Source organism: Pipistrellus kuhlii, unplaced genomic scaffold (assembly GCF_014108245.1).
Source record: "Pipistrellus kuhlii isolate mPipKuh1 unplaced genomic scaffold, mPipKuh1.p scaffold_m20_p_2, whole genome shotgun sequence".
Taxonomy (NCBI): Eukaryota; Metazoa; Chordata; class Mammalia; order Chiroptera; family Vespertilionidae; genus Pipistrellus; species Pipistrellus kuhlii.
Window position 1 is genome coordinate 141491488 of NW_023425515.1, and position 24934 is coordinate 141516421.

Below are 24934 nucleotides of genomic sequence, written 5' to 3' on the forward strand. Positions count from 1 at the left end.
GAGAGACCAGGGAGAAGAAACAGTCCTGGAGGACTGAACACTTAACCTATGGAACCTGATGCAGGTGTCCAAAAATTGTTTATTGGGGGAACCCCCTACACACACACACACACACACACACACACACACACACACATTAGAATTGGGTCCAGGAACCTGAAAGACTGAGATGATACCCTTAATATGTCCAGTCTTCCCGTAAGTCAGTAAAAAAAATTGAACATATTAAGAATAAATAAAGGTCAGGAACAGGAAATATGCAGAAGAAGGGCAAATGACTAACAAAAGTATGAAAAGAAGCTCAACTTCATTAGCGATGTGAAATACAAGTAACATAACAACAAATGACGCAAATATGATTTATTTTTTCCAATCAGATCAGTGACAATGAAAAGATTACTGAAATACAAAGTGGGTGATGTCAGAAATAGGGCGTTTTCTCTTAGCAGAGAATGGGAGCGCACATTGCACAATTTATCAGCACATATCAGCAATAAAAATGAGCATATTTTAACCCCTCCCCCCTGCCCAATTCCACAACACACATACACAAAAAAGAAGGTGTCAGGTTGTTCATCTTGAAATGGTATTCTTTTTTTGGGGGGGGGGGGGGAATACCATTATTTGAAAGTAGCGAGTAACTTGAAACAAAAGCAACTCTCCTTCAAAGAAAGTTGTTAATACTATTCAGCTGTTGAAAAGGATATTATTCTGTATGAATTAAGTGATGGGAACTAAAAACGTGCACAACACAACAGCACATCCAATACGATCTCATTGTTTTTAAACTAAAATTATATTGGTGTGTAGAAGTGTGTAGTATTGCCTCATTTAATATAGGAAAGTTCACATGATAACAAAAGAGTATTTTTTTTCAATTTTTATTGAATGTTTTGGCTGACATTAGGGGTAAATTTTGTTAATTTGAATTAAATATCAAACACGAAGACTGAATGTATACCCTTTTATAAGTAGAAAGGTAAAATATACTCCAAATCCAAAATACATTTCCTTTAGTTTTCAATAATTCTGCCTTCAGTTTCTTAATAAGATGTATGTCAAATGGTATTTTCGTTATTCTTTCATAAACTATCTAAATTAAATAATATACTTTAGCAAGTAGTTGTTGTTTTTTATAGCATCAAGACCTTCAGACTACTTTCGCATAATTGAATGTCATGTCTTTATCATATTTACTTTTAGTTGCTATTTTTGCAGGGCAGGAAGACAGCCCTGCAGAAACTCTTTGCAGTAACTCTCTGTGGAAACTTTAAACAGAACGCTCGAGACATAAATTTACAGCTCCAGATTAGTAAGATCTAATTTTAGCCGCGATTCTGATTTACTTCCTATACTGTGATGACTGGGTTCAAAATGAAGGGACTGTTCTCACGTGGGAGAACAAGAGGGGGAAAATAGCTTAATCTTGCTCTAATTCTCTTCTATTCCTCAGGTTTTCTGACAGTTTAATTCACTTCAATGGCATGGGGTATATCAAGGTACACATATTTCTATCACAAGGAAACTGAAAGTACAAAGACAAAACTATATTTCAGACATGTTTATTAGAAAAGCAACAATTTCAGGCAATGCTACAACTAGGCAGTGTATTGGCATTACATGGGAATGTTTCACTTCTCTCATTTTTTTAAAATATATATTTGATTGATTTTTTACAGAAAGGAAGGGAGAGAGATAGAGAGCTAGAAACGTCGATGAGAGAGAAACATCGACCAGCTGCCTCTTGCACACCCCCACCGAGGATGTGCCTGCAACCAATGTACATGCCCTTGATCAGAATCGAACCCGGGACCTTTCAGTCCGCAGACCAACGCTCTACCGCTGAGCCAAACTGGTTTTGGCACACTTCTCTCATTTTTAAGAACCAAGGTTTCCGCTCTTTATTTTACAGTGTTGTTTTTTTTTCTTATCATCTAAAATGTCTATTAACTGCAAACAGCATAGGAGGCATGTATGTGGCATTATTTCTGCCTTTTCTTTTATAGATTGCAAGATACCTAGAAGGAGTGAATCCTAAAGGTTTTCCTCCAATGATGTTCCTAAATAATAATTTTTTAAAAAATTTAAAAGACAAACACATGTGCTTCAGTCTGAATTACATTAGGAAGGCATAAATGAAAAAAAAATTTTTTTTACCTAATGTTGAAATCATTAGTGCTGTCCACCAATTATTTTCAGCTCTTCTCCTGGGCATGTCATATTGCATTTATCTGCCCCCGTGGAAGTGGCAGGGCCATATTACTAGCTTTGGCTAGAGCTCCAGGTAGAAGCTCTAGGAGCCAGGGCATGATGCACCATGCCGACTTGTCCCCTGCTGCATGACAAACAGCAACATAGACGGTGGCAGCTGCTTTGACTCCTGAGGTCTCTGAGGGATTACAAGGAGCAGAGCTTCCCTTCTGAGTGGCAGGGGCCATAGGTGAGATACAAACGTGTGGATTTATGGCACTGAGACAAATATAGCTTGGCTATCCTGACACATCTAGGTCACTGTGTTCTGGAAATGACCAGATTCCCATGATAATTATGACCTATCTGGGTCAGGTGAGATAGGAAAAAGAAAGATGATATCACAGAGGGGTGAACAGAAGACGCATAGCTAAAGATAATAACGGAAAACAAGTTTAATTTCTTCCATCTCATAGCACAGCTCAACCATGTGTGTGCCACAAGAATTCTGAAAACATATTACCTGACTACTTAGACAGGGACACTTAACTCTTTTTCCTTAGGAAAACAAAAGTGACAAGTGCCAACACAATAGCTGTCCAGTGTGAATGAATCAAAATTATACCTATTTTTTGTCACATCACAAAAAAAATAGTTTTTGGTGTGCCGCAGAATTTTAGTAATTAGTTTATGTGTGCTATGAGATGAAAATGGTTGAAAAATCGCTGGCATAGCAAATAAAAATGGGAGTTTAGGTTCAAGAGTTGCAACTTTTAAATGACTTTCCTAAAAAATAACCACTCTTGATAAACACCAGTCCAAGTTTATTATAAAATCATTTGTTTGAAGTTTTAAACTAGTCAAAGCATGAAAATTATGATTGGCACACTGATGCAAGCCACAAAACATACATATCCCTAGTTACTCTCCAACTCCACCCAACAAGTATGAAGAGCACAACATACATTTATTCACGTAAGACATTCATCTACTCTTAATAGATGTGTGAGTAAAAAGTTATTTCAGTAACAAGTTCAAGTCCAACATTATTTACTAGATGGCAAAATATTCTGACAACCAGATGAAGAAAGAAAATGTATATTTACATTCTATATATTTGACCTTAGTTTATTAATTTGAGCAATGATGACGATACAGGTGAATGTAGCAAGCAAGTTGTACAGAAAGTTCACTCTATGTATTAAGCAAGTGCTCTTACTTGGGTTTAAAATTAGACACACAACTAAAGCAGGTTTTTCTTTTTAAGTCTGAAAATGGGCAAACAAGACCATTTGTTATATAAATGTGTGTGTGTTGTGTTTGTGAACTTTTAAGTATCTTCCATTTCTGCAATACAGATAAGTAGAAGCAAATTTCTGCCTTTAGGGAAAAAAATTAAAGCATATTTCTATTACCTAGTTAAATCCACCAGTAAAAAGTCTGGTTCATGGCTAATTATGAGTCAGCATTATCTGGTTCTGAATTCATAATTATAAAAGCCCATTTTCTATTGGATTTTTTTTCTTTCTTTGGTCTTATTTTTTTAAGACTTCATTAATTTCAGGAAAAGGTTGGCATTTTCAAGTCATTTGCCCATAATAATATAATTCCTCAGAAATAAGATGACAAATAGTATAAGTTGCTTAGCTACTACTTTACTCAATGACAAGGGAAATCCAGTTACTCTGGTCTAAATATGAATTTTAAAACAGGGCTTGAAATGTCAAAATTGGTAAACTGGTTGAACATTATTTGTACTATTTATGTCTAGTAATAAGAACAAATGTGCTTCTACTTTGAACATTTATATGAAAGTTATTAGTGAATTCTCCACTCTATTATTCATGATACAATAAAATGTATTAACTACATGGAAATACGCATAATAGCAGGAATAACATTCGGAAGTCAGATATGCATATGGTTGTATTCATTTCCTTGGGTGAAAGCCTAAAACAATGTAAACGCATATTCTTTTACTAAACTTATTTCCAGTTTTTGGTGTCTATTTCCTGGATTTGGCATCATCATAAAACACTTTAGTTGTCTTGAACCTGTGCTCAAATAATATAGATAATTAATCCAGGATATGCACAGAGTGAGTTTCCTGTCACTTCCCAAACCTTGCATGCTCATATGGTCATGTCCTAGTATCTTCTCCATACGGGTACATAGTGGCCTGGGCATCACGGCAATAGAACAATGACTGTGCCATTCAATTAGGAGAAGGCTCCAGGAAAGAGGACTGGGACTCTGGATGAGTTTCTCCCTCACACCTCTCCCAGGTCATGATGCATGGAAGTGTTTGCTGCAGCCTCCTACCCAGCATAAGGAAGAAGGATGGAGCTTTGGTTCCCTAGCCTCAGTTCACAGGACACCCACACTCTTAAGCAGCTGTAAGAAATAGATATAGTCTCTGAACCATCTCAAAGTTCTTCTGGGCTTTACATACTCTTGAAACACAAAAGAACTTTTATATAATACTAGAGACCCGGTGCATGGGTTCATGCACTGGTGGAGGTCATGGTCTATGGGGATCAGCTGACTGAGGGAGCACCACTCATCCTGGTCAACTGAGTGGTGCTCCCACTGTGGGAGCGTACTGACCACCTGGGGGGCAAATCCTGGTGGTCATTCTGGTCGTTCCACCATTTGGTTGCTGAGCTTTTATATATATAGATAACAGCAATCATAAATTGCAATGGCTTTTTAAGAGCATATACACTGGATATATAAATATATATACATACACAAATATATGCATATATATCTCACAGTAAACATGTAATTATCAATTTAAATTAAAAATGTACAAAATCTTTGCAATTCCAGGCTTATTTTATACCAAGAATTCTTGTGATTTAATTAGGCAAGTATTTATTGAGCATATACTATGTGCTCTATAAATGAGAAAAAACTAAATTTGTATGATTAATTATTTACTGGTCTTAAATTGAGAATATATGTGTCAGTGTGTATATATATGTTTGCCTTTAAGTTCACTGAAAAAAAAAAATGCTTGCCTTTAAGTCTTCAGTAAACTATTTGCTTAATTTATTTTAACTTATTAATGAGAATTTTCCAAAATTCACAAAAGTAGACAATAACTTCCAATGTACATTACCAATCAAAAGCAAAAACCTGTGAATATAATTTGAGTCTAGTTGAACTGCACAAATTTCCTGGAGAATTTGAAATCAGTCTCACAGGAAACATTAATTTTAAAACATACCCCAGTTAATGAAAACAATGAATTCTTTTACAGTTCCGTTATAAAGCAGAACTACCTGCTTATGCTCTGATGGACCCAGGACATTTTGAATGATTACTAAAACTCCATGGGTTGAGTTATACAAACAAGTGAAAAAAAAGTCTAAAGTATTCATGAGAAATTTGGGGAAAGTTTAATACCCCTTGATCTCTTGGTTAACCATTATAATAATCTCCAAATGTCTGGCTTGTTGCCAGTCCTCCCTTTAACACTGGTAGCTCCGGCTTTAGAAGATTCTGTCTTACAGATTTAATGAAGCTGTTTTTAACAGAAATTTTTATGTCCTTTGGGGTGTGTGTGTGTGTGTGTGTGTACACATGGAAAGCAAAAACACATTACCTATAGATAGTCTTTGCATATTTACATATAGATTGTGTTTCTCAAAGAAATGACGACTCAAAGTAAAGTGCCTGTGCCAAGCTTCTTTGCACCTATCACTTAGTTGAAGTTCTGTTTGCATGATCAATGGCAGAGCTTCTCAGGAATTGTGATAATGCAAATCGCCTCCATATTTGCTAAGATAGAGCCTTTGTTTCTCTAAAAATTATTTCTTTGCACTAGAATTTTCAGAGGAAAGGGGGATTATTTGTAAACTAGGCAAATCTACAACTTTCCAAGAAACCACTCACCTTCATAATAACCAATGCAAGCAGTCACATTTGTGACAAATATGACAAAGATAGGCTCATTCTAACAGGTTCACAAGATCAGGCAAACTGACAGCCACACCTGGTGTCTATTGAGGTCATTATAATAAGCCACAATGATTCCCACGTGGCATGACCATACCTATATTGGCTGAGGCTACAGGATGAGGCCAGATCAAAATGTGAGAGCGCTTCATTTCATAAAGCCTAGTCTATAAGGAACAGCTACGGAGTAGGGACCCCAAATAGCCATTTCATGGTGGTGGTAGTTTTAAGATGCTCTTTGGCAAATAGGCCAAGTGAATGCTTTAGGACTCAACAGAGTCACTCATCCCAAAAGCAGAAAATAAAATTGTTTTCAACTTGCCTTCCATGGCATTATTTCATCATGTTTATCTGCAATTGGCAAAACAAGTGAAAAGGTGCAATTAAACAGTTAATTTCACAAATTTCAAACACTGAATCTGACCAAAGTGCCCCCCAAACTATTTGCTGAAGCCTGAATATTCCAGTTAGGCTTTAAATAGTTATCCAAATAATTAAAATATTGCCAAAACTTTTCTTAATTTTGTCCCATACCTATGCTGACTTGCTGTCCTATTAAACGAGGTGATTGCTGATTTACTTTTTCTGCAACTGGTGACTCAGAAATCGCAGCAACCTTTAAGGAATTTTTAATGGAGCTAAGTTCCCACATATGTAAGCTGATGACATGCACTCCACAGCAGCGGCGGGCAAGCTTGTAGAGATTCTTAAGGACTGCCTTCCGTAGAAGAATGTACACCCACGGATCTAAAATTTGATTCCACGTTGCCATTCGAAGAGCAAAGAGTGTTGTTTCACAGGTCTCCATGGAATGATTTCCATTTATTCCAATGTTGGCCATTGTCAGCTGCAAAACAAACAAGGGAAATCAGTTGATAGACATGTTCTCAGTCCTGCAGTTTTCTTGTGTTTATTTTTAAGTTAACCAGCTATGTTACATGCTTCCACAATGGGATGTTATTTTACAAAATACTGACAAAAAGAAATGAACAACAGCAGAAACATTGATGCATACATCTGAACCCTTTGAATTGAAATTGACATCAGAACTACAAAAATTACAATTTATATGGTAAGTCAAATGTACACAAATAGAAAGACCCTAGAGGGCAAACACTGATACTAGTAACTGGCGGTTCTGAGAATAGTAAGTTCAAAAGCCAACACACATTTGTATATTTCAAAGAAAAAAATTAAAATGTATTTGTATAAATAAAGTGTAATTAAGCAAAAGTATAGATAGGCTAAACATAGGAATTTTAAAAAATAAATTTAAAGTATTTGATATTAATTTGTACCTGGCCTATCATATTTTTCTGAAATGTTACTTTTAGAATTTTCTGTAGCTACAATGGTACCAATGTCTTCTATTTTGTTTTCCCTTTTCTACATCTCTCATAACCTTAACTTTGCTAAAACATTCCAAGGTATATTATGGAATTTTCTAAGGGCTTTGAGAAAATGAGTTCCCCTCTGTAACTACCACTCAGATTTTATGTAGATTTTGATCTTGTATCTATTTTCTGACTGCCCATAATGAAAAAGAGACCATTTTGTGGAATAAATTCCATAAACAGTCCCCACTATATGTTAGATCTGGTCTAATCACTGAGCCCAGCTTTGGCTTCTAATTAAACATCTGCAGCACAATCGCTGAAAAGAATTTGGCTATAAAAACAAATAAATGAACAAAAGGTGAAACTGAAAAACTAAGGGGGGCTTAGACTATTATACCACCAGGTTAAAGAGCGGATGTAACAAAACCTAAAGCCCAAATAAGAAGAAAAGTAAGTCTTCTTGGTCTTCTTAATGGACATCTATCAGAAGGAAACATCTTACTTGGGCCTGATGATACTAATGGTTGAAGGATAAATATCCCTTGTCAACACCATTATTTATACAACAAAGTACAAGCTACTCTTTAACTGGTTCCCTGATTATGCATCTGAAGTGCACCTCTACAATCCAATCTCCCTGCAAATATGCGAGGGTCAAAGAAATGCATGGAAAGAAACGTTTATGTTCATTGCCAACTGCAAAGAATGAAATAGATAACACTTGCAATAAAATCTACAGTCTTTTAGGCCATATACTACAATACAATATGTCAATGGTTAAGGTTGCAATATGAATGAATCTGTGAATCTGCCAGGCTACTTTACTCACAGATAACAGAGCTTATGTGCACTAAGGAATCCTTCTGGAAGTTATTCCATCATCCCTTCCCCCTACATCTGAATATCTTGTAGTCAGTATCAGGACTCCAGAGCCTTCTCACAATGAAAAGCAATGGTAAATCAAGAATTATGCTTCTGTCCATTTGCGTAGTCATAAAATCAAACCAATACAGCAGGGAGTCCTTTTTGAGTGTCTACTGTGTCCAGGTACCATGATGGATGCTAGTGATGCTGGAAGTAATATTTAAGAAATCTTATCTAACATATGATATATTTTGCTTATGTATCTAGTTCTCATTTCAGTCTCTCACACTAAAATATACTCTTGAAAGCATATTTTTGTCTGTTTCTCTGCAGCCCCAGTAATGTGCAGACAGTAGGGAAGTTGATATCTGTTGAACGAACAAAGGCCCTAGGAGGCAAAAGCAAAATTATGATGTTGTAAATAATAAAGGCATGTCAAGTATATCACAAGCAGGGCTATTTATTGGCACATGATCCCTATGTGGTTATTAAAAGGTGTGCTTTTTTGCAATTTTTCTAGTATATCAAAACATCAGTTATTCAGATTTGACTAATTTTTAATTTTTGGCAATTCTAACTGCAGGTTTTCTGAATTTCCCCTTAGCATTATTTTTATGGAAATTTAAATGAATATATAATCAAAACCATATCTGGTGGAATGTCCAACTTGTTTAGGAACAAAACCATTATTTAGGTTATTAACATATATTTTCACACAAACAATTTCTATGGCAATTATACATGGTCTCACCTAGTCAATGAAGCAGGTATTTTCACATGTAGTTATCTTATTCCAAGAGCCAGACCATTCCTTTCCTCCTTTCTGTCATCATAGAAGACTAATTCAGGGACTGTTATTTGGGGACTGAAAGAGCACCCTGAAGTATAATTCACTGATTTACAAGTGATTAGCCCCTTATAACATTGTCATCCAGAGACTGCTCTTTAGGTTTGGCACTTGAATAATCACAGAAATGGGGACTAATTGTGTGATTACATTACAGTCTTCCTGAATCATCAAAATGGTCAATTTGGAAGCTTTGCCAAAAGGCCATTCTATTACATCTCCATGTGAGAAGTTTAATCTTTGTGTTAATTGGATAACTACTGTCACAGCATCTCTGAGTATTAGCAAATGAGAAATGTCATTTTATTTTAACCTCAATGGCAATTTTGGAAAAGGCAGCTCAGACAAATCGCCAAATCCACCTGTGTTCAGCACATGACTCTTAGACTTAAACATATTTGTGCTAATTTAACTTAATCGTGTTTATTTTTGCAAAAGATTATTTCATCTCTGTTATAGTGACTACAAGAATCTTCAGAAAAAAAGAAAAAGAAAAAAAAAAACACATACTCTTGTGCAACTCCAGAATAATAGGTTTAGAAAAGAAAACAGGTAACAAACTGAAAATCAGAAGCTCTCATAGAATATATCTTTTCAATTATGAGCTTTATTCAGACTTAAATTATATTCATGGCTACATTGTTGAATATAGAAGGCAATAACATTTCAGTCATTTACCACTTATTGGATACTCATTAAAACTAATTATTTTGCACATGATGAATGATTCAGAGTTAAGACAGAAATATTACAATAGGGAGGAATAAAAGAACAAAGGGGTATGGTAATTCTTATTCCACAACTTTTTAACAGCTGGGAAATGTTGCCCACCCCAAACTATACCTCAGTGTTCCAAAATATAAACAGTTGTGCAAATAAACTTTTTCCAGCTGGATTTGTTGGTGGAGGCTTAACCAATAACCAAAATGACAACACACTCCTGACTCTGCCCAAAGACATTGAAAGTTGCAAAGAAACAAGAAAAGAGGACATGCAGTGAGTAAACTGCTCTCTTCAAAATAGGACATTCCCAAATCTAACACTTTATATTCCTCTTCACCCCTTCATGATAATGAGAAAATGGTGTATAAAATAAATAAATAAATAAACTGAACAATACATAGGGGGAAAAGATGTATAATACCTGAAAAAGAAAAGTTAATCTTTCTAGAGAAGGTTCATGCATAGGATCCATGTATTTTCATTTGCTATTCCAGTCCCTTCTCCCAGACCTGCACTATTTTTGAGTCTGTTTATTGGAAAGCCTTATGCCACAACTCCTTGGAATAACTGTCCATGGTTCTCTGCTGCTAATCCTTACAAAATGCTATTGCAATTTCTTTCTATGACACTTTTCAATGGAATAAAATATAGTCATTTATCCCAGAATACCAAAATAATAAATATTAAAAATAAATAAAATGTATATGTCATGTGGCATGTAGTGAGTTAAGGGGGAAACTCCTATAATAAGGAGGTAATATGCAAATTGACCCTCACACCCTTGCACAAGATGGCCACCCCCATGTGGTCAAAGATGGCCACAAGATGGCTAGCAGGGGAGGGCAATTGTGGGTGATCAGGCCAACAGAGGAGGGCAGTTAGAGGCAACCAGGCCAGCAGGGAAGGGCAGTTGGGGTCAAACAGGCCAACAGGGGAGGGCAGTTGTGAGCGACCAGGCAGGCAAGGATAGCAATTCAAGACAATCGTAGGGGGGAGAAGTTAAGGGAGACTAGGTTTACAGGATAGACATTTGGGGGGAACCAGGCCTGCAGGGGAGAGCAGTTGGGGGCAATAAGGTCAGCAGGGGAGGGCAGTTGTGGGCAATCAGGCTGGCAGGGGAGGGCAGTTGGGGTGATCAGGCTGGCAGGGGAGCAGTTAGGGGGCAATCAGGCTGGCAGGCAGAAGCAGTTAGGAGCAATCTGGCAGGCAGGCAGGTGAGCAGTTAGGAGCCAGCAGTCATGGATTGTCCCCAGAGGGGTCCCAGATGGGAAAGGGTGCAAGTTGGGTTGAGGGACACCCTCTCCCCCTATCTCCTGTGTACAAATTTTATGCACCAGGCCTCTAGTTATTTAATATATATGCTACTATCCACTTGATAACAGCCTACTGGCCTAACTCTGATCAAATTTACCCTCTTCCATGTATTGTAGTTTTCATCACTTCAGATACATGTCTTACCTTGACTTGCTTCCCTGAGCAAACCAGACTTCTGACCACAAAACTGGGAGATGATAAAGTGGGCACTACCTCACACTGCTAAGTCTGTGAGGATTTGTTACATGGCCATCGAAAACTAATACAGTACTTATGAGGGACTTAAATTAGGAAACCATAAAATTTATATACAAAAATCTACAACAATCATTACACTCAATGCAAAAAACATAGATGCTTTAAGATCTGATAGAGAAGGGTGCCCATTATTGCTACCACTGCTTGACATAGTTTCAAAATTCCTGGTTAATGCTATAAGGAAAAAATGAAGTATATGAGAATTTAAAGAAAAGAGACAAACTTTAGTTATCTGGAAGTGATTAGAATAAATATATACATAAAACCAATAAGAGAGTTCAGCAGTACATGACCAACATAGAAAACCAAAAACGCTTCTCTACACTAACATTATTAACTATAAACTATAATAAAAATACCAAAAGGAGAGCATAGAAATTATAAAGTACTTAGAATTTACTTAAGAAATAAACACCTTTAAAGACGCTTACAATTTTAACTTCTGTTCTCTATTTTTCAAACTTCATATTATGAACATATATTATTGTATTTTGCTAATGAAAATATACCATATCAATTGTTCGGCATATTTAGAAACATTGGCACCAATCAGAACAACACAGGTAATTAATAGGTAGTTCAGCCACACAGGCCCCTGCCTGATGAAAAAACCTTGCACCTTATTAATTAATTATTTGAGTAAGTTATGTGAATAATATATATGTATATATCCCAGAACTGGCTGGGAAGGACAAACTTTGGCTTTCTACTTTCTCTGAAGAATTTCTCTCAAGATTTTTCCTGTACTCAGGACAAAGGGAATAGAACAAATACATTGAGAGCAATAAGGCAAGGTAGCTTATTTAAAGGATTGCAGGGAACAAAATCTAGAGCTGGCATAGAGGGAGAAGAACATGTCTAAGGAGCTGGAGAACAGGAAAATAAGCAAGGGGAATATCACGTGGCCTGCACCTGACCAGCAGGCTACCCATCCTATCCAGACTGAGGGGACAGAGTTAAAAAGTGTAGCTCAGACTACATCTCCTCTCATGAGCTCAGTTGCTCCAAGAATGTGAATGCTGCAGACCTTGCCATTACCTGTTTTCAAATTATGAAATGATAAGGTTAAAAATTCCTCATGGAGCTTGATTCTCAGACCCAGGGAGTCATCAAAAGATAGTAATTAAAGCACATCAACATATTTTATAAGTACTTTTACAAAATCCACCAGATTAGTAAGTACATTTAACACAAAGAGCAGCTTATGAGGTCAACTTGCTTTTACTTTATAAACACATTTATAACTAGGCTACCGAGACACCTTCTATATACTGTAATTATGATTGATCCTAAACTGAAGACGAATCATCACCAAACCACACTAATGATTCACTCATATGACTAAGAAAGGTCTAAATAATCTAACAAGTAGGTCTGAAAATGACCACCAAAAGCATCTTTATGGTTCTCCTTCCCTTAGAGAATTGTCAGCAAAATTTCATCCTTATACTACTGTAAAATTGGGCTCCAATTCCAACTCCCTTCTCTCCATTATATAAATTCTCTGTAATTTTTTCCATCAAGCTATCAAGTTTTGTGGTATTATTTGCAATACCAGAAAACCAAGCCCTTCTTCTGTGGTTATATAGAAGATATTGTATTCTCAAGAGGTTTTGCAAATAATACCACAAAAAAATGGCCTTACAAAAAAACATGACTTTTCCCAGAATAAACAAGAGGAGATAAACATAAGTAATTCACAAGAAATTAGGCTTTGCATTCAGGTAAAAGATTTGCTAAAAAAGGTGGACTGAACTAGCCTTCAAATTTTCCCAGAGGGGTTAAATAGAAAAAGATACAAGAATCAAAACTACCCTAATCTGAAATTGCAAAAGTCCCAGATCCCAAAAGTTAAAATGCATTATGGTTGGCTTCTTAGAGAAGAATTGATCTTATTAAAAACATTTATATCCAGAAGCACAGAAAATAAAAAAAGGTGGTACTCACCTAAAATGACATTTGCTACAAGTTTATGGAAAAGAAATCGGTGTGAAGAAAAGGTGAAGTAATTTCACCCATTAAAGAGAAGAAAAGAAAGTTTGTAAGTCAAAAGATAAGAATTGCATTTCTACAAGAGAACTCAGTACTTCACTAAGCCCGAAGACCACCAGAGACAACAATGAACCTGAACGCAAGGAAACTTTGGTCGAGAATTCTCTACCCTTAGTTGTTTGGCATAGACTAAACACAGATGAAGTTCCTCATCAAAGCTGTTCCTTCGAAGGCCGTGGGCACTTGCCCGCAGGGTTCTTTTGAAATAGAGTGGTTCTGCTGATGTCTTTCCAAAGAAACTACAAATTCCTTTGAAGTTAGTATCCCATTTTAGTATGTTTATATGCCCATGTAACACATGTGCAAATGTCCATGGTAGTCACTGAATGAATGTTTTTTTAATTACAACTGCGTTTAGTGAAACTCAGTACCAAATGGAATAATGGTTAGGACAGTAATAACAACCATCACACAGCACCTCTCACTAGACGCTTACCAAGTAGGCATCATGTGAAAACTCAAGTTATGTAATCAAAAGGGTGATATAGTTGTTATTATTATCCATAGCTTTAAAAACTTAAAATTGAAGCTCACAAAGATCCTTAATAAATTTCCAAAGGATATGTGGACAGTATGTCCACACTCAGGTGCTGAAAATTTTCTGCACCTACAATAGGCTCTAGAAGATCACCTAACTAGAAGTAGACATTCAAGCCGGGACCAGTTTGGCTCAATGGATAGAGCGTTGGCTTAGGGACTGAAGGGCCCCGGGTTCGATTCTGGTCAAGGGCATGTACCTTGGTTGCGGGCATATCCCCAGTAGGGGGTGTGTAAGAGGCAGCTGATTGATGACTCTCTCTCTCATCGATGTTTCTAGCTCTCTATCTCTCTCCCTTCCTCTGTACAAAAATCAATAAAATATATTAAAAAAAAGAAAGAAAGAAAGAAGTAGACATTCAAGTATAAGCTCAGGTGATTCTGTATCGTCATATGATGTAGAGTCAACTAAGATATGAAGATACCCATAGAATCAGGCAACATAAATTGATATATCTTTGCTTATAGCCAATGTTTGTTAAATATTTGGAAGTGAATGCAGAACTGAAGTGGGAAATTCAATTACTTTTCCAAGTCAGGCAGATGAAGGTCCTAACAATGAAATAACCACTGGTCCTTTCTTTCCAATAACAGAAGCTAGAGAATAGTTAAGCACCTTGACTCAGAAGCACAGCCTCTTCTTGAGTCAGAATTTGCTGAGGCTCATCAGGTGGGGCCATTTCTCTTTCCATGCCCAGGAAGATTCACTTCTGTGGGGAAATTTTAGAATATTCCAAGGTCCTAGAGAAAAGGTCTGCAAAATAAATTGATATTCTGCGTTTATGTTTTACGCAGCTTAAACAGTGAGAACTTTGACATTAAAGCCAATGGTATTTTTTTAATTCCAGATTCAAAGCCTAAATAAATTCCAACCAAGGGAAATGGAAACTCCATACCCATAGCTCATCTGACATCTAAGATACACTCTCCTATAAGAGTATGTGCATGTACATCCTCATACTAAAATCACAAATGCAGCAAAGGCTGAAAATTTCTCTTTTGTAGTAAATAATTATTAGGGCATTTCTGGGGTCAAGAAACAAAATCATTTTAAAATATATTTTATTGATTTTTTACAGAGAGGAAGGGAGAGAGATAGAAAACTAGAAACATCAATGAGAGAGAAACATCGATCAGCTGCCTCTTGCACACCTCCTACTGGGATGTGCCCACAACCAAGGTACATGCCCTTGACTGGAATTGAACCGGGGCCTCTCAGTCTCCAGACCAACGCTCTTCCACTGAGCCAAACTGGTTTCAGCAAGAAACAAAATCATTTTATAACTAAAACATGGAATGATCTAATTTGTATGTGTTCACACGTGTGGGTGATTAAAAGAGAGCCAAATAACTTCATCTCAAAAGCAAAATGCAAATTGATAATTTCATATTCTTAACTAAATGAAAGATAGTCAAAATGCCCTTTGCTAAACCAGCAGAAAAATATATTGAGATTATCAAGCAAGTAGAATAAAGTATAGCTAAATATGTTCTCTTTAAAATTTTTGCCACAAAATAGAATTTTATTTCATGAGAATCATTTTGAAAGTATTTTCCTTGTTACCCAAAAGCTAATCTTAATTTAACAATGATTTATTATTTGCTTTGCTTCCCAATATAAGTTCTAGCAAAGTAATTAATTCACTGTTCCTGTGTCAAATGAAATTTTAAGCAAACAACTTTCTGCTATATTTCTGCTCCATTGTAACCCATTTTCTGTCCAGCAACCAACAAGCTCTTCTTAAGCCATGCATCGGGTGATATATTTCACTTGTTAAGAAACCCTCAAATGGTTTCCCACCAAATTTTAACCCAAACTCTCCGAGGCCTACAAATCTAGACAATCTGACCCTCCCTTTCTTCCTCTTTATCCTCAAGTCCTACCACCTTCACCTAAGATCCCTTTGTTCTAGTTAATAGCCTTTCTTTTGTCCCTCACTACAAGATTTTAAAATTTTTATAAGAGAGAGAGAGAGAGAGAGAGAGAGAGAGAGAGAGAGAGAGAGAGAGAGAGAGATCAACTTGTTTTTCACTTATTTATGCATTCGCTTTTGATTCATGTATGTGCCCTGACTGGAGATCAAACATTGGCATATCGGAAAGATGCTCTAACCCACTGAGCTACCTGGCCAGGGCCCCAGCACTGGTTTTTGTGCTAGTTTTTTCCTCTGCCTGCCCACCCTGTCTCATGGCTAGCTCCTTTTGTCATTGAGGGCTGTCCTCATGAGAAGGTCTTCCTTGACCATCCAACCTATCTCCACCCGCAGGAACAGAACTTTCCACTATTTGAAAACATCCTGTTATTTGTTTACTTATCTCTCTCCAAAGAGCTCCAACCCCTGGCGTTCCCTCTTCTTACCCCTCCCCTGGGAGAATGTAACCTCTTTGGAAGAGGGTATGCTGCCCTTCTCATCAGCACCAGAGCTTTAGCACCTGGAACTATCTGATACACAGAGGGCACTGAGAAAGATATTTAATGAATAGAAGAATGAGCATTTCTAAATGTATTATATTTATGGATTTAATTACTTTTTTGCAGTGACTTCTCACTAAGGTCACATCTTCCGCTCTCTTTAAAAGTCAAAGGCAATGGCATCCTCCAGCTGCCAACATGTCTGAGTCTGTCTGCAAACAGTAGTGTCTTGATGGCAAAACTGTCAGATTTTGCAAGACGTTTGAAATAAACAAGCTGTTCAGTAAGACATGAACACATTTTCAAGATAAAACTTTGTTTTGTTGTAATCAGAATTCTGGAACTGGCTCCTCATGGCACTCTCTGGTTTTAATCAAAGCCTCACTGGTCCCCCACAACATCCAGCAAGGACTTTTCTCCTCTAGATGGGGCTTTAACCTTTTGATGACAAAAGAGGAAAGAAAAAAGATGTCTCAGAGGGTAAAAAAAATTCTGCACAAAATCTAGGTTATTTTTAATACTCAAAACCAACTAACAAAGCTGCCATGTTATTTTTAATTTGATTTTTTAAATTTTTCCAGATTAATTGAGACCCATTTAGATAGGGGACAGAGAAAGGTAGGTGGCTAAGTGCATTGTCAATGCTCTGGAAGGAAGAAGCAAAGCAAATATTTTGTTCTTAATCCTCACCTAAGGATATTTTTTCCATTGATTTTTTTAGAGAGAGTGGAAGGGGGAGATGATGGGGAGTTTTAACTAATTGATTCTGACATTCTAAAATCACATTTTAAGCAAGAACTTTACATTTAAAATGGTCATCACCAATATAAGTAATATTTCAAAAACTTTACTCTTTTCTTTCAAAAATAACATCTTACAAATAAAATCCTTATGTGATATCATATGCAATTATATACCAGAGCTATAAGAATGTTGTTACTAATTTCATTTATGATTAAAGGATTCTAACAAATGAGCTGCATATTCCTAGAGCCTTCCGGGCACTACAGGAAATAGAGTAGGAGAATGTGACTTTTATTCTGTCATGATTATATAGAATTAGATGTATTTTATCCATAGAAAGAGAGATTTAAAATGTGCACTAAAATAAGCAAAGCAGGTTTCCTAAGGAAAATCATTATAAATTAAATAAAAACAAATCAAGATTTTTCTGAACTAGTAAACTCAGATTTGGATTCGTGTAATGTGCTGAAATAACATATTCTTCTTAGAAACATGATTTTTAGCCACCAGTCACATATACTTTTGACTACACTCCATGCTAAACTATGCAATATTGGCATTGTACTTATGAAACAATGGGCTTCCTTCTAGCAATTTTAGAAGAAAAAAATACCTGATATCTTACTTAATAAGCATTTAATATATGAGTGTTCGGTTTTACTTATTTTAATTATAAAAGCATTATTTAAGGAACTACTTTTACCTGTTCTTAGAGTCATGACAGCACATTCATTCTTCCCTCCCCACTTCTGATGGGTAGGTCTGTCACTGAGTAGGGAGGCCTACGACTGGGGTTCTCCCTCTACCCACTTCAGGGAAGGATCCTGATTGTTTCCCCCCAATCCAGGTGGTCTTCCAAGATACTGACCATCCCAGGCCAGTATGGCTCAGTTGATTGGAGCGTCATTCTCAGACCCAGAGGGTTGTGATTCGATTCCCAGTTAGGTATGTACAGGAGGCAACTAACCGATGTTTCTCACATCGATGTTTCTCTCCTGCTCTCTTCCTCCCTCTCTCTCTAAAAATCAATAAAACATATCCTCAGGTGAGGATTAAAAATATATATACAGTATATTGACCTTTATTCTTAAAGCTGAAATAGTTTTTTAGTGTCTTGGCCTTATTGTAGGATTCATATGGAGTTGGGGGGAGGGATGGTAACAGACAAATATCTCAGAACTCATCGGTTTCTATGCTTTGCTTGGTACCTGATTACACAGTGTATCATTCAGAAATCACTCTGAAGCATGATTCTCGATTCATAGCTTCCTTGTCTCTTTATGCTGCTTACTAGATAAATAATCTCTGAGTGAGTTGAATGGATTTCAACGTGAGTTAGGCAACCATGTAATTCAAACCAAGAGGTCCAAGAGAAAAGTGGCATCAGTGCTGCAGTCACATATTACTGTCAATTCGTACTTAAGGGAGGTGTTAGAGACAAGGGCAGCAATATAGGCAAAACAGGTTATCCATTCATCTTTATGACCAAGTACAAAATGGCTTGCTAAACAGACAATGTAGAAATCCACATTAATCTAAAATTGTCTTAGTAAGCAGACTGGCTTTTATATTACTACTATTTGCCTTAGACAAACAAACCTAAAGTGGGCAATAGGGAGAAGGTAAGCAGCACACAATGGAAATTAATCTTAGACAAACTGTTGTCTTTCCCACCACCCAAAAAAGCTTTTCGCAAGCTGGCTTCAGCATCTGTATCCATAGGTCAGCCTGCTATGAGCTTAGAGAGATGAAGGGAAAAGGCAAAGATCTCCTCTAAGTGCCATGAATTTAGAACTGCTTGCTATATTTTATTGACTGAAAACAGCAGTTTTTTATATTCCCTTGAAATAAGGTACAGTCTGCTTTAGACTTTCAGTGGAGAAAAATATCTCCACATGCTCTATAACAGCTTTAAAACCACCTGGTACTATCAAAGTTTATAAAGACTATAGAATTTTTAAAAAATTCTTTGGTATATAGGGTAGTTTTTTTGGTTCAGAAATAGTACATGAGAGAAATATTGACATTGTCAGTCACAAAATGTCAATAGAGAAGCATGGAAAGGTTAAACTGTATCAGAAACTGATCTTCTGCCCACGGCAATGAGCACAGGAATACTGACAGAGATGCCTGTTGCTACTTCTGTGCTGCAATTTGGAAAAGAGGAGTCAGAAGGCATGCACGCAGTTCTTGCTCCCTATATGCAGTTCTAACCCACGTTTTCCCCAAAAGCGCATTCTAATTGAAGCAGATCCAAAGGAAATGCTATGTGGGAGAAATGTTCTCAGAAGTTCCTTCCTAGTTTTGGCCAATTCCAAACTAAAAACCCTGCCTAAGCAGAACTGGGAAAGGGCCAGTCCAATTACAGGTGGAGAGTTCTGCTGGTGTCTGCAGTGGAATTTTCCTGGGTTGAGGCAGAACTGACCTGTTTTCTAAACTGAAAATATAGCCATAGTCTTCGATTATTTCACTCCCTACTGATTTAACTTCATAGTTCCCAAGTTAATGAACCAACGCAGTTACTAGAATACAGGCAATATTATATAATAGAGGAAATTGACTCCTGACGGTATTTTGTTGTTGTTGTTGTTGTTTTTACTATCAGATATCTGGGACTAAGCCCAGAGGTATTGGGGGCATGACAGTGGCAAAGAAATGCTCTACTTATTCAGTTTGAATATTATCATGATTCTGTATTGCATTAATAAGAGTGGTATTAGAGCCTTAGCCAGTTTACCTCGGTGGATAGAGCCTGCAGACCAAAGGGTCAGGGTTCAATTCCTGTCAAGGGCACATACCTTGGTTGCAGGTATGGTCAGGGCTCATGCAGGAGACAACCAATCAATGTGTTTCTCTCACATCAATGTTTCTCTCTGTCTTTCCCTCTCCCACTCTCCCTAAAAATCAATAAAAAAAATATCCTCGGGTAAGGATTAACAACAACAACAACAACAAAAATGGCATTAGAAGTTTCTTAGATGATACCTGTAATAGTAAATGCACAAGAAAATGCAACATACTCAAAAAGTCTATGTTATAATTTCAATAATAATACTTACCTTCAGTATAAGATAAAGAAGAATTCAAGGCAAAATGTTTTAAAGTGGAAAGGGAAGGTTACTGAGATTTATAAAAGGAGAAAATTCCCAACAAAGATAGAACAGACATGAATGTTTGATCTCTGGTGACATTACATTGAAATCCAAAACCACTGAAACCTATTAGAAATAAATATATAAACTGAGAAAACGATTTGTCACGATAGTTAAAAATAAGGAAATGGGACCCTATAAAATATTCTTGATTTAACAGCTATGGATTGTGCTTTGTAACTTAAGAGAGAGAGAGAGAGAGAGAGAGAGAGAGAGAGAGAGAGAGAGAGAGAGGGAGAGAAAATGTGGATTCTTTTCATAAGCCCATAAAAATATTTACGAAATCTGATAAGAAGTTGACTAATTTGAAAACTGTAAGTTTTAAAAGTTAGTATAAGAAATTGTTAAGTTATTAAACTATACAATGCTCTGTACGTCTATGGGATTTCCTTCTGGAGCGAGTAAAAATATTCTGGACAAGATAGTGGTGGTGGTTGCACAACACTGTGAATGTGCTCATTGAAAATAAATCATACCCTTTAAAGTGGTTAAAATAGTAAAATTTTATGTGTATTTTGTCACAATAAAAATAAAAGTGTTAAGTCAGTGCTATCTTATATACTGTTATGAAGAAACTGCTGAAATAGTATTCAAAACATGACTTTACTAATAGGGCAGATAGATAATGATAACAAGTGGGGGTACTCTACATTGTAATTGATACACTGCACACAAGTCTCAGTAAAATCTGAAGAAGATGGCAGTTGTATATAAAGTTAAAGATAGCTCAGTAAGATGTAATACAGAGTCCAGAAAGATCCAAACACACTTAAGAATTTCAGATATAATAAAGGTAGACATTTAAAACAATTGCAGACAGATCATTCAATAAGTAATTTTGAGACAACTAGTTAACCATTCAAAAGAAAATTCATATTATTAACTTGCAAACTAAACCAAAATAAACTGTAAATGTACTAAAACCAAGAGCACAAAAAATGAAATGGCAAAAGTGCTATATAAGATTAAAAAGATGAATACTGATATTGTCTTAGCCTGAGAAAAGTATCTCCTAACATGAAACAGAAAGCCGTAACCACAAAAGAAATTATTGATTAATTCACTACTTTTATAAATTAAAATACTAAATGAAAAGGCTAACCATGAGCCTGGGGAAACAACTGCTTTTATATTGGAACTAGAGGCCTATGCATGAAATTCGATTACTCAGAGGGGATCACTCAGCCCAGCCTGCACTCTCTCACAGTATGTGACCCCTCAGGGGAGGTCCACCTGCCAGCTTAGGCCTGAAAGGTGGAACGACCAACGTAGGAGCTGCCCCCTTTGTGGTCCATGCACTCAGCCAGAAGCTGGGCTCTCGCAGTCCGCAGTCTGGGACCCCTCGCTCCTACTGCCCGGCTGCAGCGGAGGCAGGAAAGGCTCCTGCCATCACTGTTGCACTCTCCAGCCATGAGCCCAGCTTCTGGCTAAGCGGTGCTCCCCCAGGGGAGCACGCTCACCACCAAGGGGCAGCTCCTGCATTGAGCCATCTGCCCCCTGGTTGTCAGTGCACATCATAGTCACCAGTTATTCCACTGTTCAATCAATTTGCATATTAGGGTTTTATTATATAGGATAATATCTGTTTTTTGTTATCCAGACAGTACTTAAAATTTTTTAAAATTTTAATTTATAGCTTACCATATTTTATTTTTACTATAAGATGTTATAAAGAAAACAATGCCTTGTTAAAAGTAGTTTGAGGAAATATAATACACAAAATTTAATATTCCTCAATACAGAGAATAAGTCTATGGAAAAAAAGGGAGACCTAATCTTTCCAATCGCTTTCCTAAAACATGCAAGTGCCTCTCTCGGCCCTTCCACCTGCATGCGGCCAGCTTGCTGCTCCTGCATAGCCTTCTCCATGCTCCTCTCCCGTCTCCTGCATTGTCTCTCATCATTCGTGTGCTTTTTATTTTCCTTGCTTTCTGGTCTGCTGCTGCCATGAATATAAATGCAAGAAGCAAGCTAAGGGAATATCTAATCAAGGTAATAACAGTAATAACTACTGTTGCTGCAGCTGCTACAGCAGCACTATTATTTAAGATTTATCGATGTACCTTGGGGCCCAAAGATTCCTCCACTATTACTAATGCAATTAACCCTCTGCCTTGCTCCCAGGCAAGGCCAGAAAAATATGATAGTTATTTTTGTTCTATATTAAAAGTGGAAAGAAATAAAAAGAAAGGTATGTGTAAGAGTTGGTGATTGGAGAAGAGAGTTCAAAGATGGTGGTTAAAATAAAGGAGCTAGAAAGTATTATTGTTAGAATTTGCCTCTGAATTATTTTCCCAGGTCAGGTTTCTGTCTCTCTGATTCATTTTCAACTGGAGAGACACCCAGCTTTTTGTCAGCAAAGGCCTGCTGAAAGAATAAATCAAATTAACAAGTAAATTAAAGCACACATGAATTTTTAAATTTTATTCATTGATACAGTATTATTAATATTCACAGAAATTTTCTTCCTTATATTCAGCCCTCTAACACTTCCTTAACCTAAATTCTTAGAAAGAGTTGGTGATTTTTGTAATGTTCTATTTCACCATTTATTTCTGTTCTAGTCTGGAGTCACTTTTGTTATCAAAAGGCTGAATAAAATACTAATTTGAATTATTAATTTTTCATGATCTGAATTAATGAAGCTCATGTTTCATTTCATTAGAAAATTTTCCTAGTATTTAATATTAACTTATTACAACCTACTGTATTCTAATTTTGTCCAAGCCTGTCTCAAATACTAAAGAGTTTCTTATTCACTGATTTTTGTAGCACTAGGACACATATACAATATCTCTTTTCTTTTTTGGTTTTTACAATTTACATTATTTAACTTAGGATCACATTTATTTCCAGTAATTTTTCCTTCTAAATGATGTACTATAGAATGTTTTCCCTTTTATAAGTAATCAAAAATAATCTCATCCATATACATTCACAACAGAATACCTGCTATTCTAACAAAAAATATAATTGAACATCTTCATATTTCAATTTCCTACACATGTCCTCTCTTTTCATTTTCTAGAAGTACTGCTGTTTAAAGCCCTAGGTACTGTGAAAAGTTAAATCACAGAGATTGTTATTCTAGTATCTAGAACACTGCCTGGCACATGGTAATAAATATTTGACAAATAAATATACATATAATTACTTGTGGAGCACCAAATTATTGGCTGGCAGCATCAATATTTAATAGTCACATCAACAATAATGAGATAAATATATAGATATATAGATATAGGTATAGGTATAGATATAGATATAGATACAGATATAGATATAGATCTATATATAAAAGCCTAAGTAACCATCTAACCATTTGACCATCCAACTGGTAACTATGATGCAAAAAGACCACCAGGGGGGGCAGATGTTCAACCCAGGAGCTGCTGAGCTGCGGTGACTTGGCAGCTGTGGTTCTCAGGTGACATACCCAGAACCAGGGAGGAAGGAGCCTGATTTTGGGGTGTGTCATCTGAGAATCCAAGACCTCTCAAGGGATATCAGAGAGCCAGTTTCAGTCCGATCACTGCAGGCCAAGCTGAAGGACCCCACCGGTGCACGAATCTGTGCACTGGGCCTCTAGTAATAGTATAATAACTGAAGGATATGGTACTTTCTAGGTCAGGCACTATTCAAATTACATATATTAACTCATTTAGTCCTCACAACAGTCCAGTGAGGCAGGTACTATTACTATATCTATTTTACAAAGGAGGAGATTGAGGCAGAGTGGTAATAGTCACATAGCCAGGAAGTGGAAGAAATAGGACTTGAACCCAAACTCTTGAGGGGAAAAATAATTGTTTTTACTGATTCCAAGAGAGGAAGGGAGAGGGAGATAGAAACACTGATGAGAGAGTAACATTGATTGTTTGCCTCCTGCATGCCCCCTACTGGGGATCAACCCAGCCATGTGCCCTGACTGGGAATCTGACCTCCTCGGGCATGGGATGATGCTCAATCAACTGAGCCACACTGGCTGGATGAACCCATACTCAACTACTACATTATATTGCCTCTCCACGAGCTAATATCTTAACTATTAGAATGGGTATGTTGCTTACTCCAACTGAATTATAAGTTCTTTTAGGAAAGAACTTTATATTTAAATCCCTGCAAATATAACTCCAAGAATAGTGCCTTATATATAATGCTCTCAATAATTTTTTGTTTGCTCCTTTTAACTGGATTCCAATAATGTATAAATTAATACCTTAAACATCATTATCATCATAAATTATTAGTTTATTTAAGTTTGAATAACATGTGAAAGATGAGTGGATGACATCTTCACTTCTGGTGAGATAGTGAAGTAACTTCGATTGGAAATGTCCAAGAAAGTGTTCTGAAGCTACAGGTTCCCTCTGTTCCTTTCCACTACAACCAAACCCTCCTAATAGAGGAGCAAATAGAAAACATCTAAAGTAACACAGATAACTGTTTCTAATTGAGATGGAGGGTGGCAACAATAGCAATAGGCTTTCTGAGGATTCTTGGATTTTGTTGAGCATTTACTATGTGCCAATGGCTATGT

The 24934-nt window shown here is 36.7% G+C and overlaps 1 protein-coding gene and 1 long non-coding RNA gene across 3 annotated transcripts in view; both read right to left on the reverse strand.

Annotated features, from left to right (window-relative positions):
* Positions 1-605: 605 nt before the first annotated feature.
* LOC118723910 lies at positions 606-2272 on the reverse strand. The gene is made up of 2 exons (XR_004989411.2): positions 1868-2272; positions 606-1637 (listed from the first exon to the last, which is right to left on the reverse strand). It is a non-coding gene; the product is annotated as an uncharacterized LOC118723910 (long non-coding RNA).
* Positions 2273-4873: 2601 nt separating this feature from the next.
* Positions 4874-24934, reverse strand: part of PTGFR (prostaglandin F receptor) — a 31123-nt gene continuing 11062 nt past the window's right edge. For both annotated transcript variants that reach the window (XM_036446726.2, XM_036446727.2), the window contains exon 3: positions 4874-7000. In XM_036446726.2, the coding sequence (XP_036302619.1) occupies positions 6671-7000 (330 nt within the window). In that variant the 3' untranslated portion in view covers positions 4874-6670. The remainder of the gene's footprint in view (positions 7001-24934) is intronic.